This window comes from Heliangelus exortis, chromosome 1 (genome assembly GCF_036169615.1).
Source record: "Heliangelus exortis chromosome 1, bHelExo1.hap1, whole genome shotgun sequence".
In the NCBI taxonomy this organism is placed as follows: Eukaryota; Metazoa; Chordata; class Aves; order Apodiformes; family Trochilidae; genus Heliangelus; species Heliangelus exortis.
The window spans coordinates 68,324,350-68,338,013 of NC_092422.1; the positions used below are offsets into that span (position 1 = coordinate 68,324,350).

The 13,664-nt window shown below is 39.2% G+C and overlaps 1 protein-coding gene across 3 annotated transcripts; it reads right to left on the reverse strand.

The window, feature by feature from the left end:
- Nucleotides 1-450: 450 nt before the first annotated feature.
- On the reverse strand, nt 451-12,293 carry LOC139797738 (arylsulfatase D-like). Of its 3 annotated transcripts, XM_071747524.1 has the most exons (7): nt 11,973-12,293; nt 7,530-7,676; nt 6,173-6,294; nt 5,111-5,218; nt 2,931-3,354; nt 1,903-2,039; nt 458-1,672 (listed from the first exon to the last, which is right to left on the reverse strand). In XM_071747524.1, the coding sequence occupies exons 1-7, from the start codon at nt 11,981-11,983 to the stop codon at nt 1,434-1,436; spliced, it is 1,188 nt and encodes a 395-aa protein (XP_071603625.1). In that variant the 5' UTR covers nt 11,984-12,293; the 3' UTR covers nt 458-1,433. The 3 variants fall into 3 exon arrangements, with proteins under 3 accessions (XP_071603615.1, XP_071603625.1, XP_071603606.1); XM_071747514.1 differs by lacking the exon at nt 5,111-5,218 and having other exon boundaries at nt 451-1,672; nt 1,903-1,952; XM_071747505.1 differs by lacking the exon at nt 5,111-5,218 and having other exon boundaries at nt 468-1,672.
- Nucleotides 12,294-13,664: the final 1,371 nt, after the last annotated feature.

Genomic DNA, 13,664 nt, shown 5'->3' on the forward strand with positions numbered 1-13,664 from the left:
ATCTGACTCTCCCGATGCTTAATACAACATCTCTTAACTCAGAAGCAAAAAATCTGAACCTATGAAGTTGAAACCTCATCAGCTTTACTTTAAACAGCAGGAAAACATCTTTTCACAACTTGCTACTAACAGAAACTAAGCTAATGAAGAATTCTGATGTTGGGTGCATGAGGACAATATTTAACTAACTCCCAAAGCAGAAACCAGTTTTAAATTATATATTTTATATGAAAAAAAAACATTGTCTACATTATATTCCATCAGACTTATGAATCAGTCTTATCCACAAAGAGAAGTGCTTTGTCAAGCAAAAGCAGGGAGTGAGATGGAGGATAGACAGACTCTTCTCCCAAGTAGCTCCCAGTAAGACAAGAGGGCATGGACTTATGCTCTGCCAGGGGAGGTTTTAGGTTGGATATTAGGAAAAAAATCTTTACAGAGAGGATGATCAGACATTGGAATGGGCTCCCCAGGGAGGTGGTGGATTCTCTGTCCCTGGAGGTTTTTAAGAAGAGACTGATGTGGCACTCAGTGCCTTGGTCTGGTAACCACAGTGGAAGTGGATTAAGAGTTGGACTTGATGATCTCAAAGGTCCCTTCCAACCTGAATGATTCTATGATTCTGTGCCTAACCAAAAAGCCCTTCCCTTTCATAAGGGCCAGCCACTCCCATTGCTCAGCAACAGTGGATCCACCTCATGGGAGCCAAAACTCCACACCTTTGACCTCTGCTGTGACCTCAAGCATCTCAAAAGGGTTTTGAAATGTAAGAAACCTGTTTTAGGAATATAAAAACATCAAATTTTCTACAAAGATGGATGCTTCACTGGTGAACACATTCTGTACATGTTTGTGGTGGGTCACAGGATGAGGTAGCCTGATGACAATGGGCTATTGAGGTAGGTGGGAGAAAATGCAATGAATACACACTCTTTTGTCTTGAAAAAGGCCTCTGCACTGCGGAGCAGGTTGAAGAAAATTCAAAACAGAAATGAACAAGCAGAAGGTAAAGAGCGAGATCCTCTTTGGGCCACCAAGGGCATTTGGATTTTAAGCCAATCCCTGATTTTGCAGGGAATATAAAAGCGTACAAGGAATAAATTGTTGCTACAAGTCATGACACAATGTGCCCTTGCTCTGCTTTGTGCTGATTAGCTAGGCAGCAATGATTTCTGGAACATAATGAGAAAAATACCTCAAGCAAATAAGGAAATATTCCTATTGTGGAGAGAGAGGAAAAAAAGACTGAGAGGGAAAAAATGCAGTACAGGGAATTATCACTTTTTTCCAGTACCTTTTATTGAAGAATACAAAATCATTTACAGGCAACAAACTGGACAATACCTTTGTCAAAGAGGTGTGTAATAGAGCTTGCACTTTACTAAAGAAAAGGTGACTTTAAGATTAAAGCACCTCTTTATATCACCTGTATTTCAAGGTGAAAACATAACTTGTTCCAGCCTTAATAGCTTGAGGCAGACAAATTCATTAGGTTTCTGATTCCACCATTCATATAAAGTCGTAGTGCTTTTTGTACCTTTATAAATACCATTCCAGCCACCTAGCTGAGCAGATCCATCCTGAGCTTCCAAAAGTCCTCCATGATCAGAGGCAAAGTATGTAAATGTATTATTTTTCAAACCTTCTTTGTCAAGTGAATCCAGAATTTTACCTTAAATTTCAGAAGAGAGACAAGGTTTCTATTGACCAATTAAAAAGATCAAGCCATATTTATGAGGTTTCAATAACATTTTGCAATTCCCCATAAGAAGTTTTTAATAGCTTAGTTTTCTGTAGGTATTTTTTCCTTATTAGTTTTCCTGCTTTAAAATACTATGTACATAGGTGTAAAACACCTATGGTGTATGTTTCTGGAACAAATCCTTCATGAAGAATACTTACCCACCATCCAGTCCATTTCTTCTATATTGTCTCCATATAAACCATGATGGCTCTTACCAAGAAATTTTGCCGTAGTAAAGAGGGGTGTGTGAACATGTAAAAAGGAAACAAAGAGGAGGAATGGTCCATGCCTGTTTCTTAAAAAGAAATGAAATATAAAAATAGTTTTGTTATGTGTTTGAAATTTTGAAAGGTCTCCTGTTCCTCAATGCACAGACACACACATTGCTTCTTAACTGTAGTCACATCCAGTGCTTATTGATCACAACTGAGTTTTCTTTTTGCATGAATTATGAGCAAGAAAGACCCTTTTACGCCAGATTATTTTCAAATTCCAATGTGTAAACAGACATAGCTTTTGCAGTGCTTGAATGAATCAAGATGCCTAACTCTGATGCTTTCTTAATTAAACGCAACTGGATACAACTTCATATTTGCCTTAATTTTCATGTGGCTTTCTAAGGTGGTCACTTACAATTTTCAGTGTATTTGTTTTCACAAACTATAAGAAAAGAATAGCTATTTTTCATGTTTTATAGAAAGACACTTGATGCACAGAAATATTATAGAAGGCTGTGCAGACAGAAATTGAATGTAGAAGACTAATATTCTTAACTGCCTTCCTTCTTAATCCATGAAAATAGATGTAAATTGGTTTGAGATTTTCACATGAAATACTTTTGTGCATCAGACAGATTTATCTAGATGTTTTGTAGGGTTTATGAAAAAGAGTACAAATGGGGCTTGTAGAGTGAAATGTAAAAACTAGATGGTTAATCTTGGAGTAAATATGGTAATTAGAGATTACAGGGCATAGTGAGATGGTCATTTGGTTAAAATCTGTCTCATTTACTGTAGCTTCTAATGAGAGACAGTTGCAATTAAAATATGAACGATTTTCTTAATGGTGAACTTGGATATGAGTTTTGAAGCAGTTATCGTGATACAGCTATGGTTACTGAAAAAAAAAATATTCCAAGGGCCCAGAACATCCTGGTTCCTTTAAAGAAAAAAACCCAATCATTTACCTTTTGATAAATGACAGAGCCTCCTTCAGCATGAGGGAAGCAGTCCTCTCTGACCTCATTGGTTGCTCAGTGACCTCATGGTTCCTCATCAGGATACAGTTCCAATACCTCACAAAGCCACAACTGGAGTACCAAGAAGTGAAGAAGAGGCCGCCCACCAAAGCAAAACAGGCAATTATCTTCCAGTGGATGGAAATCAAACCAGTCAGTTTTCCAGCAGTGAGAGTGAGCCCAGCAAGGGTAATTATCTGACCGCAAAGCCAAAGCTGAGCTTGGAGGGGTCCATCCAGCTCTGAGGGTTTGTTTTCTTGACAGCTTTGTCGAAGTGTTAAGGGCATACCATAGAAGTAGTCAAACCCATGATTTAAAGGATGGTGACAGTGATCATTGAAGGATTCACAATTTACACCTTGATGCCACTTTCCTGAAGATTTTAAAACATGAAAGACATTGAATCATTAAAATGTAAACAACACAAAAGAAGCCCTGTGTAGCATCACAGACTCAAAAGAGAATGGTTTGGGTTGGAAGGGACTTTAAAGATCATCTGGCTCCAACCCCACTGCCCTGGGCAGGAATACCTCCCACAAGACCAGCTTCCTCAAAGCCTCATCCAACCTAGCTTTGAACACTTCCAGGGAAAGGGCAACCGTAACTCCTTTGGGCAACCTGTTCTGTGTCTCACCAGCCTTCGAGTGAAGGATTTCTTCCTAACATCTAATCTAAATCATCACCAGCATCTGTTTCAGAATTAAGCAAGTCACTCAGTTTGTCAACAGAATATTGAAGCATTCTCCTTGTGCATAAGGATGTTGGGTGAAACCAGTGCCTGATCAGGAGAATGTCATACTGTAATGGGTGATCTCCATATGACCATGGGATAAACAGAGAAATTCACAAGATGCTCAGCTACTCAGCTAAGGGTAAAAAAAGATTTGGATTCAATTACCTTTCAATGAGAGTCAGGGAATTAAGCTACTCCAGCTTGCTGGCTGTTTTAATGTATTCCCTTCCTAGCTTTCAATTGTTTACTATAACTCCTTTTTAATATAATGTGACAGATTTACTGGAAGATCCAGTAAACTTTTGGCTAATGTTAACAGATATCTTGACCAGCAGACTCAGGGAGATAATTTCTCAGGCACATCCCAGGCACAAGAAATAATTCTCAGGCACAGGAAAAAAAGAAAGAGAAAAGGCCATAAACCAAATTTTCATTGTATTGCTCCCCAAAATAGACTCAGTAGGCAAGTGCTGTCTGCTTCGAAACTCTGCTGGATCAAAGGACCCTGAGGTTTGCTGGGTTATATGATTGCCAAGTAAATACAGACTCACCCAGGAAGATCACACTTCATTAGCTTGTGACTCATTAGCAGCCTCCCCTATTTCCAACACTTGGAGATGATAATTAATTTAGTAGAGCTGGCCCCATATTCCCTGGCTTTAAGGGACACAAGTTCTTACCATTTATGTGAAAGGATGCATTGCAGGACTGCCTGTCACTTGAGAGCAACAAAAGCAAATGGAAGGGCAAAGAGAGACTTTACCAGGTGATTCTGGAGATACTTGGCAAAAGAATGATTAATCTTGAAACTGTGACCAAAGTCACAGACAGGAAGGGTCTCTGGGGCAGTGCTTCCTTGACACCTTTGTATTTTGGCTCCATCTGAGGAAACAGCCACTGTATCATGCCTCTTTGGGCCCTCACAACATCATCGATGGGACACTTGTGCTTCATCTCCTCCGTGGTTCAAACTTTGTTCCTTTCTTTCCCTATCTTCTTTTATTTCTCTGCCTCTCGTCTCCTAAAGGCAGATGAAATGCTTAAAGACATTGTTTTGTTTGGAAAAAACTCTTCATTAACCAAGCTCTCACAGTGGACCAATCTTTGTGAAATCTTAGGCTAAGTAAAATAAATGTCCACCCATTATAATCATGAGACAGTTTTTAATTCTTTCTCTTTTGGGTGCTCAGTGCAGACATTGCCATTGTCACAGAGATTGCATTGCCAGATTGCAGTATTTTTAGTCATCTTGCAAATATGAGTGTTTACTCTTCCCAGTCTCTTGGAAAGGATTCACAATTATGACTAAAGGACCATTTTGGGCAAACACAATCCTTTAACTCATTTCATATAACTAGTTCATTCTTCATGGTCACACTAAAACTCTTCCCCTTACCTATGAGTCCTTGTTGCTGCAGCAGCCTGGCAAATGTTTCATTAGCAGGGAGCCCTCCTGAGCCAGCATTCCACTGCAGCACCCGGTACCTGTTGCTGGAAGCCATCCCTGAGAGGAACAGCTCTGGTGATTCCTGCGGGAATTTTGCTCTCTGACATTGTAGGCTGAGCTGTTCCTGCCACACTCTCTGTCAGGGGTTCAACCTGAAGCCAGAATTCCTCACAAGACATAAAACTGAGTGTATCTTGTAGGCAGTCACATCACATTATCAATAGTGTGTTTTATGTACTTCAGGTAATCAGGAGTTGCATTTCCAAAAAAATCCTGATTGTCACTAGTTGTACCATCAAAGTGATAATAAATCAGTGGTGACAGTACATCCTAGGTTTTATTTTCTGCCTTTCTGAATAATGAATAATTTAGCCTCTCCACTTTTCATCTAAAATGAGACATAACAGTTGCATTGCTCTGTGCCAGAGGGATGCTGTATCACATTAGGTGAGATACAGTTCACCCAATGTACACACTGATTTTGCAATTAGCTCTCTAAGTAGGCACCTAATTGTCCTATAGAATGCCTAGTGAGAGATGGATATCTATAAACTCCTTCAAAAGGAGGTAGGTGGAGAATGGATGATCCAATACTTCTTTTTTATCAGTTTTGTGAATTTCTGCACTGTGTTGGCAATGACCTTGCCCATTTCTCTTGGATCCCCATTTCAACCCCTTATCTCTAATCATTACCATCAAAAGGTTTTCTATCAGTTTTCACCAGGCTGCATTGCCCTAAGGAAGTGAGCGTTACCACTGCTGTTGGCATTTCTCCATACCTATATATTTTCATCATATAGATTGCCCACATGCTGTAAAGTCAGGGTAAAGCTCTGTCAGCTGGTGAAGGCAGTGGTTCCCATCCAGAAGTTACAGAAATTTGGAGCCTTTAGCAATGCATTTTTTGCCTCAGGTTGAGGAAATAGCTGCATTCTCCTGTTGCAAAATTGATTGGCAATTGTGGTACCTTGGTATTGTGCACAGAAATTTGTAATTCAAAATGGGCCCAACCTGATCTGATGGGGTATCTTCCAGTGAGGAAAGCTGCTCTGCTCGGAGTGCAGAAGGAAGCTGCTGCAATGTGCTGAGTAAGCTTCACTCCTTCTCTTGCCAGGTGGTCAATGTTCGGGGTCCTAAAACAGGTTTAATAGAAGTGATGTAATCTGAAACTGATTTTAATAAATTGCCAAGAAGAACTAAAGCTTTTTAACAGTTCCTTAAAAAAAAAAAAAAAAAAAAAAAATTAAAAATCTCTTCTTCCAGGACTGGTACAGGAAAAAGTTTGGCACAGCAGGTGAAGGTGGATTGTAGCCACTGAAGAATCCATTTCTTGGGATACAGCCATAGAAGGCACTTGGCAACACTGAAAAGAAACCTAGGTGTTGTTGGTACAGTTTAGTTTGAAAATAAAACTGAAAGAATGCTATTACTTCCAACAGATCACTTTGCCAGCACATCTAGACCCTGAATTTTGAAGTTCACCGAGCCAGAGAATCTCACAGGGTGTCTGAAGCTCTTGGAACCAAGACTTCCTGTTCCATGTTTTCAACACATGCTGTTTATTTCATAGTAATATAGTGATATCTTTATACAGTTATATTTGTCTGGGAGTCTAGTTTTTCTTAGAATAAGGGACTACAATACCACAAAAACTGAAAGAGGCCTTCCCTCCATCTTCACCACCAGCAGAGGATGATAATGGAGTTCCACAAACACATTCCTATTTCCCCAACACCACAGTGTGAGGGGGATGCACTCAGAGCATGCTGACAAAATGCCTGTGCTCTACTTGGAGAACATGATGTTTGTAAAGTGTTCCCCAATACCCATTCAATTCTGCTTTGCTTTCTTAGGTTTGAAGTAATGTAATCACTAGTTTTGAAGGCACAAAATAAAATAAGAAATTATGTAGGCTGGTCCTCATTAGTGTGGTTTTGGAGGAGACAACAAGCAAGTGGATGAGAGATCTTGGAAAAGCACTGGGTGGACAGAGCAAGGTTTAACTGTGCATGAAAAGGAAAGAAGTAATTAATTCATGAGAAAGACACTAGTAACTAATAGACATAAGAAGGATCATAGTAACTGTAATACTAAGACAAGTGGATGGAGAGTTAGAACATGGAGGAGGGGTGGGAAGAAGTCCCACCCCCCAAATAAAAGAAAAATGAAAATACAGTATTTACTTTCTTTCACTGCACACTGTGTTCTTAGCCCTCAATCCTATGCACATATATACAAATGCTTAAATGCACAATTACTAGAGCTTTGGATTAAGAGATTAAGAACATTTCTTATTTTATAAATAGGCTTAATTATTCAGGATAGGTGTTCTAGACTGTTAAATATGTTGTATTGAGAGATATTTTACCTTATGGTATTGTTCCCATAACAACCTATATCTCCAATGCCAAGATCATCAGCCAAAAACAGAAGCATATTTGGTTTAGAATCCATAGCTGCACTTGAGATAAATATGTTCCAGAATAAATATGTCAGTGGCCTTGGGAGGTACATCCTGAAACACAGCAAAATAACTTTTCAAATGCGTGACTTGTAAGGGTTGGAGAATGATGTGAACCTTCTGGCAGAAGATCTGAAGCAGGAAATACACAATAGTGGGAAACATCTCAGTCCCACTTTTAATGGGAAGAGAGGACAGAGTTTTACTGTTTTAATTTCTTCCATCTCTCCACCACCTTAAAGAATGCTTTAACTTGAAGCAATCTTCTCTACAGGCATTCTAAGATGCCAGTTGAGCCCTATACCAGCATCAACTATATTTAATATCTGCAGAAACTAGAATTTACATTTTTACACATACATACTATACTTTTTATATAAATATCACTAGAACATTTGAATCTGTGTTCCTCCAATTAAGTATTGCTGATCAGCAGTCTTAAAACCTAATCCTAGATTATTGTTTCCACTTTCACTGAGCTGTCATTGCAATATATACTGATTGTGAAGGACATCGGGCAGCAGCACCTCTCTAGGACAGACTGGGAAAGCTGCTGCAAATCATTTTGGGATTTTCAGTTCTGGTGTAAAGATCTTGTGTACAAAAACATGTTTTTGAATGAAAAAGTAGCCATCACCTCTAACAGGCAAGCACAACTCACAGGATTTGCTATAAATGTGACTGTGGACTCATAGTTGTCAATAAGTAACCAGTGGCTAAGGGGACTTAATCATCCAAGATCAAAGTTCCACCTTTAGGAGCACTGTGGGCAATTTCCATCTCTATACTAGGATTACTCATTTGAAGTAAAGGAGAATTTTCTTGTTGCCAATGGTGTCTCTCCTAGAGGGTTAGAGGTTATTATGCTGGATATAATGAATTCTTTCAGAGCACAGGACACATTCAGTAAGAGCTGCAGGGGGAAGGTCTCTAAAGGACCCTGTAAATAAGCAATCCTCAACAGCCCATCTCAGTCACTCAGGCTTTCTTTCAAAGCTGTAGAGGAGAGTTGTGCTCCCCACCTCTTTCTGCCACATTAGAAAAAAGGAAAGGAGAAAAAAAAGAAAAAAGACCACAAATGATGAAACCTGTTTTTACTAATACCTTTTAATTGTCTGTAGCCCCACTCTTGCTCTTAATTTTCTCATTGTGTTAAGTGCTGGATATTTAGTCCCTGTGGTAATCCTGCTTGTGGATTAAGAAAGGCTCAAGGGACAAATTCCATCTCAGGCAACCTACTGATTATACTTCTAAGTTCGTATCCTAAGCTGTTCTGCAGCACTACTGTACATTAGAAAATAACCATGCTTAAAGCTCAAAGTCATCATCTTTCAGCAATACATGGAGGAAGAGTGCAAGTTACCAACTCCAATAAATCTTGAAAGCAATTGTCTTGAAAGAAAGCAAAACATAAAACTTACATACAGATGCATATGTGTATATATATATATAAACATTTTCAGAATTACCTAGAAAGCTATTTCTGGAAATGATAATATTAAAGACATAGCCAAAGACTTCCATCTGGGAGACAGATGCAATTTTTTAAGAACATGAAGACATCAAATAAGTATTTAACTAAGATGGTCCTAAAAATAATTTGGCAGTTAGTATTAGTAAGTGATTTTAACACATCTGCCTAATGATCCAGATAAGTGCACACAGTAGGAAAATATCTGCCACTATGTAACTTTTATTTATAAGATTTACACCATACTTGAGCTCCCTTCCATTCAAGAAATCTGCTCCTACATGATTTCACAGGGAAGTCATATCTGTGTAAATGCCTGGCACCTCAGACTACTCCAAGAGTTTGTACAAAGGGAGACACAACTTTACAATTATGTAGAACTCAGTCAGGGAGGATTTTAAAAAATAAATAAAAGGAGAGAGAGAACAATGATAAACATTATTTTTAATGGAGCTGAATTTCCTAGATGTCACTAAGGAATGGAACAATGAAGATTTGAAGCAAATTAAGCATCTGGAAAAGTTATTAATTTGGGCCCGGCATTGCTTGGGGAAAGAAGGTGAGTCACTACAAACAGCAAAATTTTAATTCTTCCAAATAGAAACAAATATGTGCAAGGAGGAGACAGAAATCTGTTAAGCTGATGGTTTAAGCTTAAGCTGATGGCTGTGCAAGGTAGCAATGCAATCAGCTCCTGGTAGGCAGTGATCCTGAACATATGTTAGGCTTACAGTAAACAACAAATTGAGCACAGTCACTGGTGTGACATTGGAAGGGAAAACCACCCTCAATTAATTCTTGTATCTCTTTCTAAAGGAGGGACTAGTGAGATAATTTTACCTTAAAGACACAAGTACTGGTGGGATTGAACTATGCACTGGCCGAAATTGAATGATTTTCGAAGTGAAGTTTAAGAATTGGAGAGGGGGGAGAAAACCACATAGAAGCAACTCAAGAGTGAGAACAAGAGCTCAATCAAGAACAGGACAGCAAAAGATTTATTAATGCATAAATGCAGGAGGAGAAAGCACAGGTCTTAGAAAGACCACCAGTTTTCCTGAGACAGAGGCACTATTAATAGTCTTGATTAGTCTTTGCATGGACAAAGGGGATTCTGAATATATGTAATGATACCAAGTTACTCTCAACAAAAGCCTACCCTGACAAAGCATCATTGGAGGCAACTGTGAACTCTCCAAAATCTAATTGAGTGGGTTGTTTTCAAGCAGATATCAACTAGAGTCTTATCACTACTGATACTACTTTGCTTCAATTGATGAGTTTTCGTATGTGATTATTAACTAAAAACATTGTTACTTCATTTGCAAACAGAAGTACACAGCATCAATTATTCAGCCTCGTATTGCCACATAAGAAATTATAGGAGTCTACAAAAATGAAGTCTAAACAGTTCTGCAAAACAAGTCCAAATCCTGCAGAGTCATGAGCAGCAGGAACTGGCCAGCACAACTTTTTTGTGGGTGTATTCCCCTGATTTATAAAATTTTAATTGTCTGTAAACCTTATCCAAATACTTAATGTCTTCTGCAGGTGATACTACACATGACTATCCTACCCCTCCTCTCTCTAAGTTTATCAACCATTAATGAAGGCTTAATTAGCTTACACTACAATACACTCAACACGCCAGGAATGCCACAAAGCCTGCAGATGCTTCAACAGTCACATAGAGAGGTTTAGCAAAAGAAGCTTCTTTTACTTGTTTTATTAAATGGCTGAATTAGGTGGTCCTAAATCATAGATTTGTAATAACTCTAAGTACTGTTATATAGTTTGAGTTTTTTTAGCCAAGTGCCTTGGGCAGACCCCATTTTTCATTTTCAGCTTTAATTTACAGAAAGCAAGCTGCCACCCTGAAACTGCTAGAAAATTGGTCCCTTCTTCCCCCACTGCAGATTGGTTTCAGTCAGTTCTCTCACATCCTCTCATGTCAGCCAACCCCATATTTACTTATTTATTTATTAATTATTTGCTACTGTTTTCTGGCCTTGCTACTGCATGGCAGCACCATGCCTTCAGAGCAATAGCAGAAGGGAATGGTCTATCCCCAGCTTTATATTAGTTTATACATGTTCACATCATGATTAGCACTCCCTGATCTAAATGATCTAATTTTGCCTTCTGGCTTCAAACTCCTCATGTAGGAACACACAGCTTTCCTTATAGCCTAGACAAGAGTCGGTGGAAACAGGTGGAAAACTGGAGAGAGAAACAAGGCAGACAAACAGGAGTGGCAATTGGGAGCAGCCTGCTGGAGAAATACTGTAGATCACATGCAAGCAGTCTGGAAGCAAATAATTCTTTCTGTAATACCATTGTAAAACCTCAGTAACTCTTGCAATTATAATAGTGTAATAATAGCAGAATACCTGCCATTCACCACCTAATTCTCAAAGAAGTAGAGTTAGGTTTGAAACACTCAAGAGGGAAGGAAAGCAGACTGTTATTTACAGTAAGCCCCCCCTTTGCCCCCTAAAAACCCCTGACACATTGCTTTTGATATGAGCAGCTCTACTGGCAGGCAGGGGCCAGGTTGCCATCAGAGCTGGAGGTCACCAGAGGAAGATGTGAGCAAAAGGCAGAGGCAGGATGCCATCCAAAGAGAGCAAAGCTCTGCAGGGAAAAGTTCAGTGTTTGAGCACAGCTTCCCAGAAAAGGCTGGTGGGAGGAGGGCTGGAGGCTGCCCAGGAATGCCAGAGCCCCTGGGTACCCAGTCTCCATGGATATTGGCATGTTTACTCCCTCTTGAAGGATGGATCAGCTTTGTGTAAGAGGGAGGAAAAAGTCCTCCCTGAAGGAAAAACTTTTTTTTTTTTTTTTTTAGTATTTATAATTAAAAAAGCTAATATTTTACTTACTCCATGCTCATTCACTGGAGGATCCTCGTTCTCACTTTCCTCTCTGTCCCAGCCTTTCTGATCTTTGCTTTCAAAGAGGGGTTTCCAAAGGCACAGCTTACGTATTCGGCTCAGAGCCATTAGTAGGTGTCAGTCTCCTTTAAAAATCTGGTCGAAGTCTTTTCATCCTGCCTGCCACAGGGGAGGGTTTCCCTGCCTGCTCCGGGAAGCAAGTGCTGAGTATAAGGAAGAACTTTTTATAAGCTGAAACTGGAAACAGCTCCTGCAACAGACAAAGACAATATAAAGAGCTTGAGCAGCAACTGAGTGGAATATCATGAATTCACATCACGCCACGTGGAGAACCCTCCTGTGGATGGCAGCGTGGTAGCCACGGCTAATGCAGAGGGCGACCCAAATAGTCCCCTGGACAACAAAACCAGTCAATCCTGTAGTGTCACACTGGTGTATGAATACCAACTCTGGCAGCCTGGCTAACTCCTCCTTACATTATTATCCTTCCTGTGTCTGTGAGTTCTGTCCTGTGATGCCACCAATGTGGCTGCACAATCTGATTTGCCACACAACTCTGCAGGCCCATGCGGCATCGGACCCCTCCTTTTGTTGGCTATGTGTGCTTATGGTGCTTTAAAAAGAGATTAAAATGTGTCATGCCGGAATCTACTGAATAAGTGCTATATTCAAAGAAAGACGGGTAAAAAGGATAGAGGTTCTTGGTGAAGACATAATATAATATAACAATTTTAAAATGAATATTAATACAAAATATCATGGCAAGGTGGACAAAACAATCAGAACTGATTAACCATACTTTTATAAATACATTTATGAATATTTTAGTATGTATTTTAGTTCATTTAACATTTAGTTAGTCTGAATTATGCATTCTTTTTTTCCCATGCAGAACTGAAAAGTGTATTTTTTAATCATAGATAGATTTTTCTTTTTTTTCATCTTTCTCACCAATATCTCACTGAAATAGTAGGGCATTCATCAGGAGGGAAAAAAAGAAATGTGAACAAATTGATTAGTTTGTTGACAGGTTGTTTCCAAATCCTGATTTTTTATGATCCTTTAACTTCTGAAGAACCTTCCAGTGATATTTCTATTTCTGAAGGGCTAAATCTACAGGTGGAATAATTTGATACACTTAGATTTTGTTCCATACACCTAACTTGAAGGTTTCTTTTCAAAAAACAACCTATACATGTGCACTTATGCAAGAATATAAAATGAGATGAGTCTTACATTCAACACCAATGAGGTATTGCTAAATCAGGTATTTTAATGAACTCACAAAATATCTAGTTGCAGAAAACACTGACCAGGTGCCTGGTTCTTGCTGGTATCTTCAGGGGATTTTAGTGGGAGGTCTCAGCTTGGAGGGGGGGAAGTATTTGCTTCACTCTTTCAAGAATGTGCACACTGAAAACATTGCAGTAAGGAGCACTGGGGGGCTTCAAGTAGAGGTTATCTGTGTTTTTAGAGCTTCCTGAGGTTTTTAGTTCAACAGGGTAACTTTTCTTGAAGGAAGGGACTTCAGAAATTTTGTGGGGTTAGCAAAATTTGACCCACAGCTAACAGAAATGGTCCTGTAAGCCAGCTGTCCTGCCTGTAATTCTCCCTGAAGGGAACAAGTGTGAGTCTGCTTTAATTTTTTTGGTTACCTGCAGGGCTAAGTGATTTCATGTT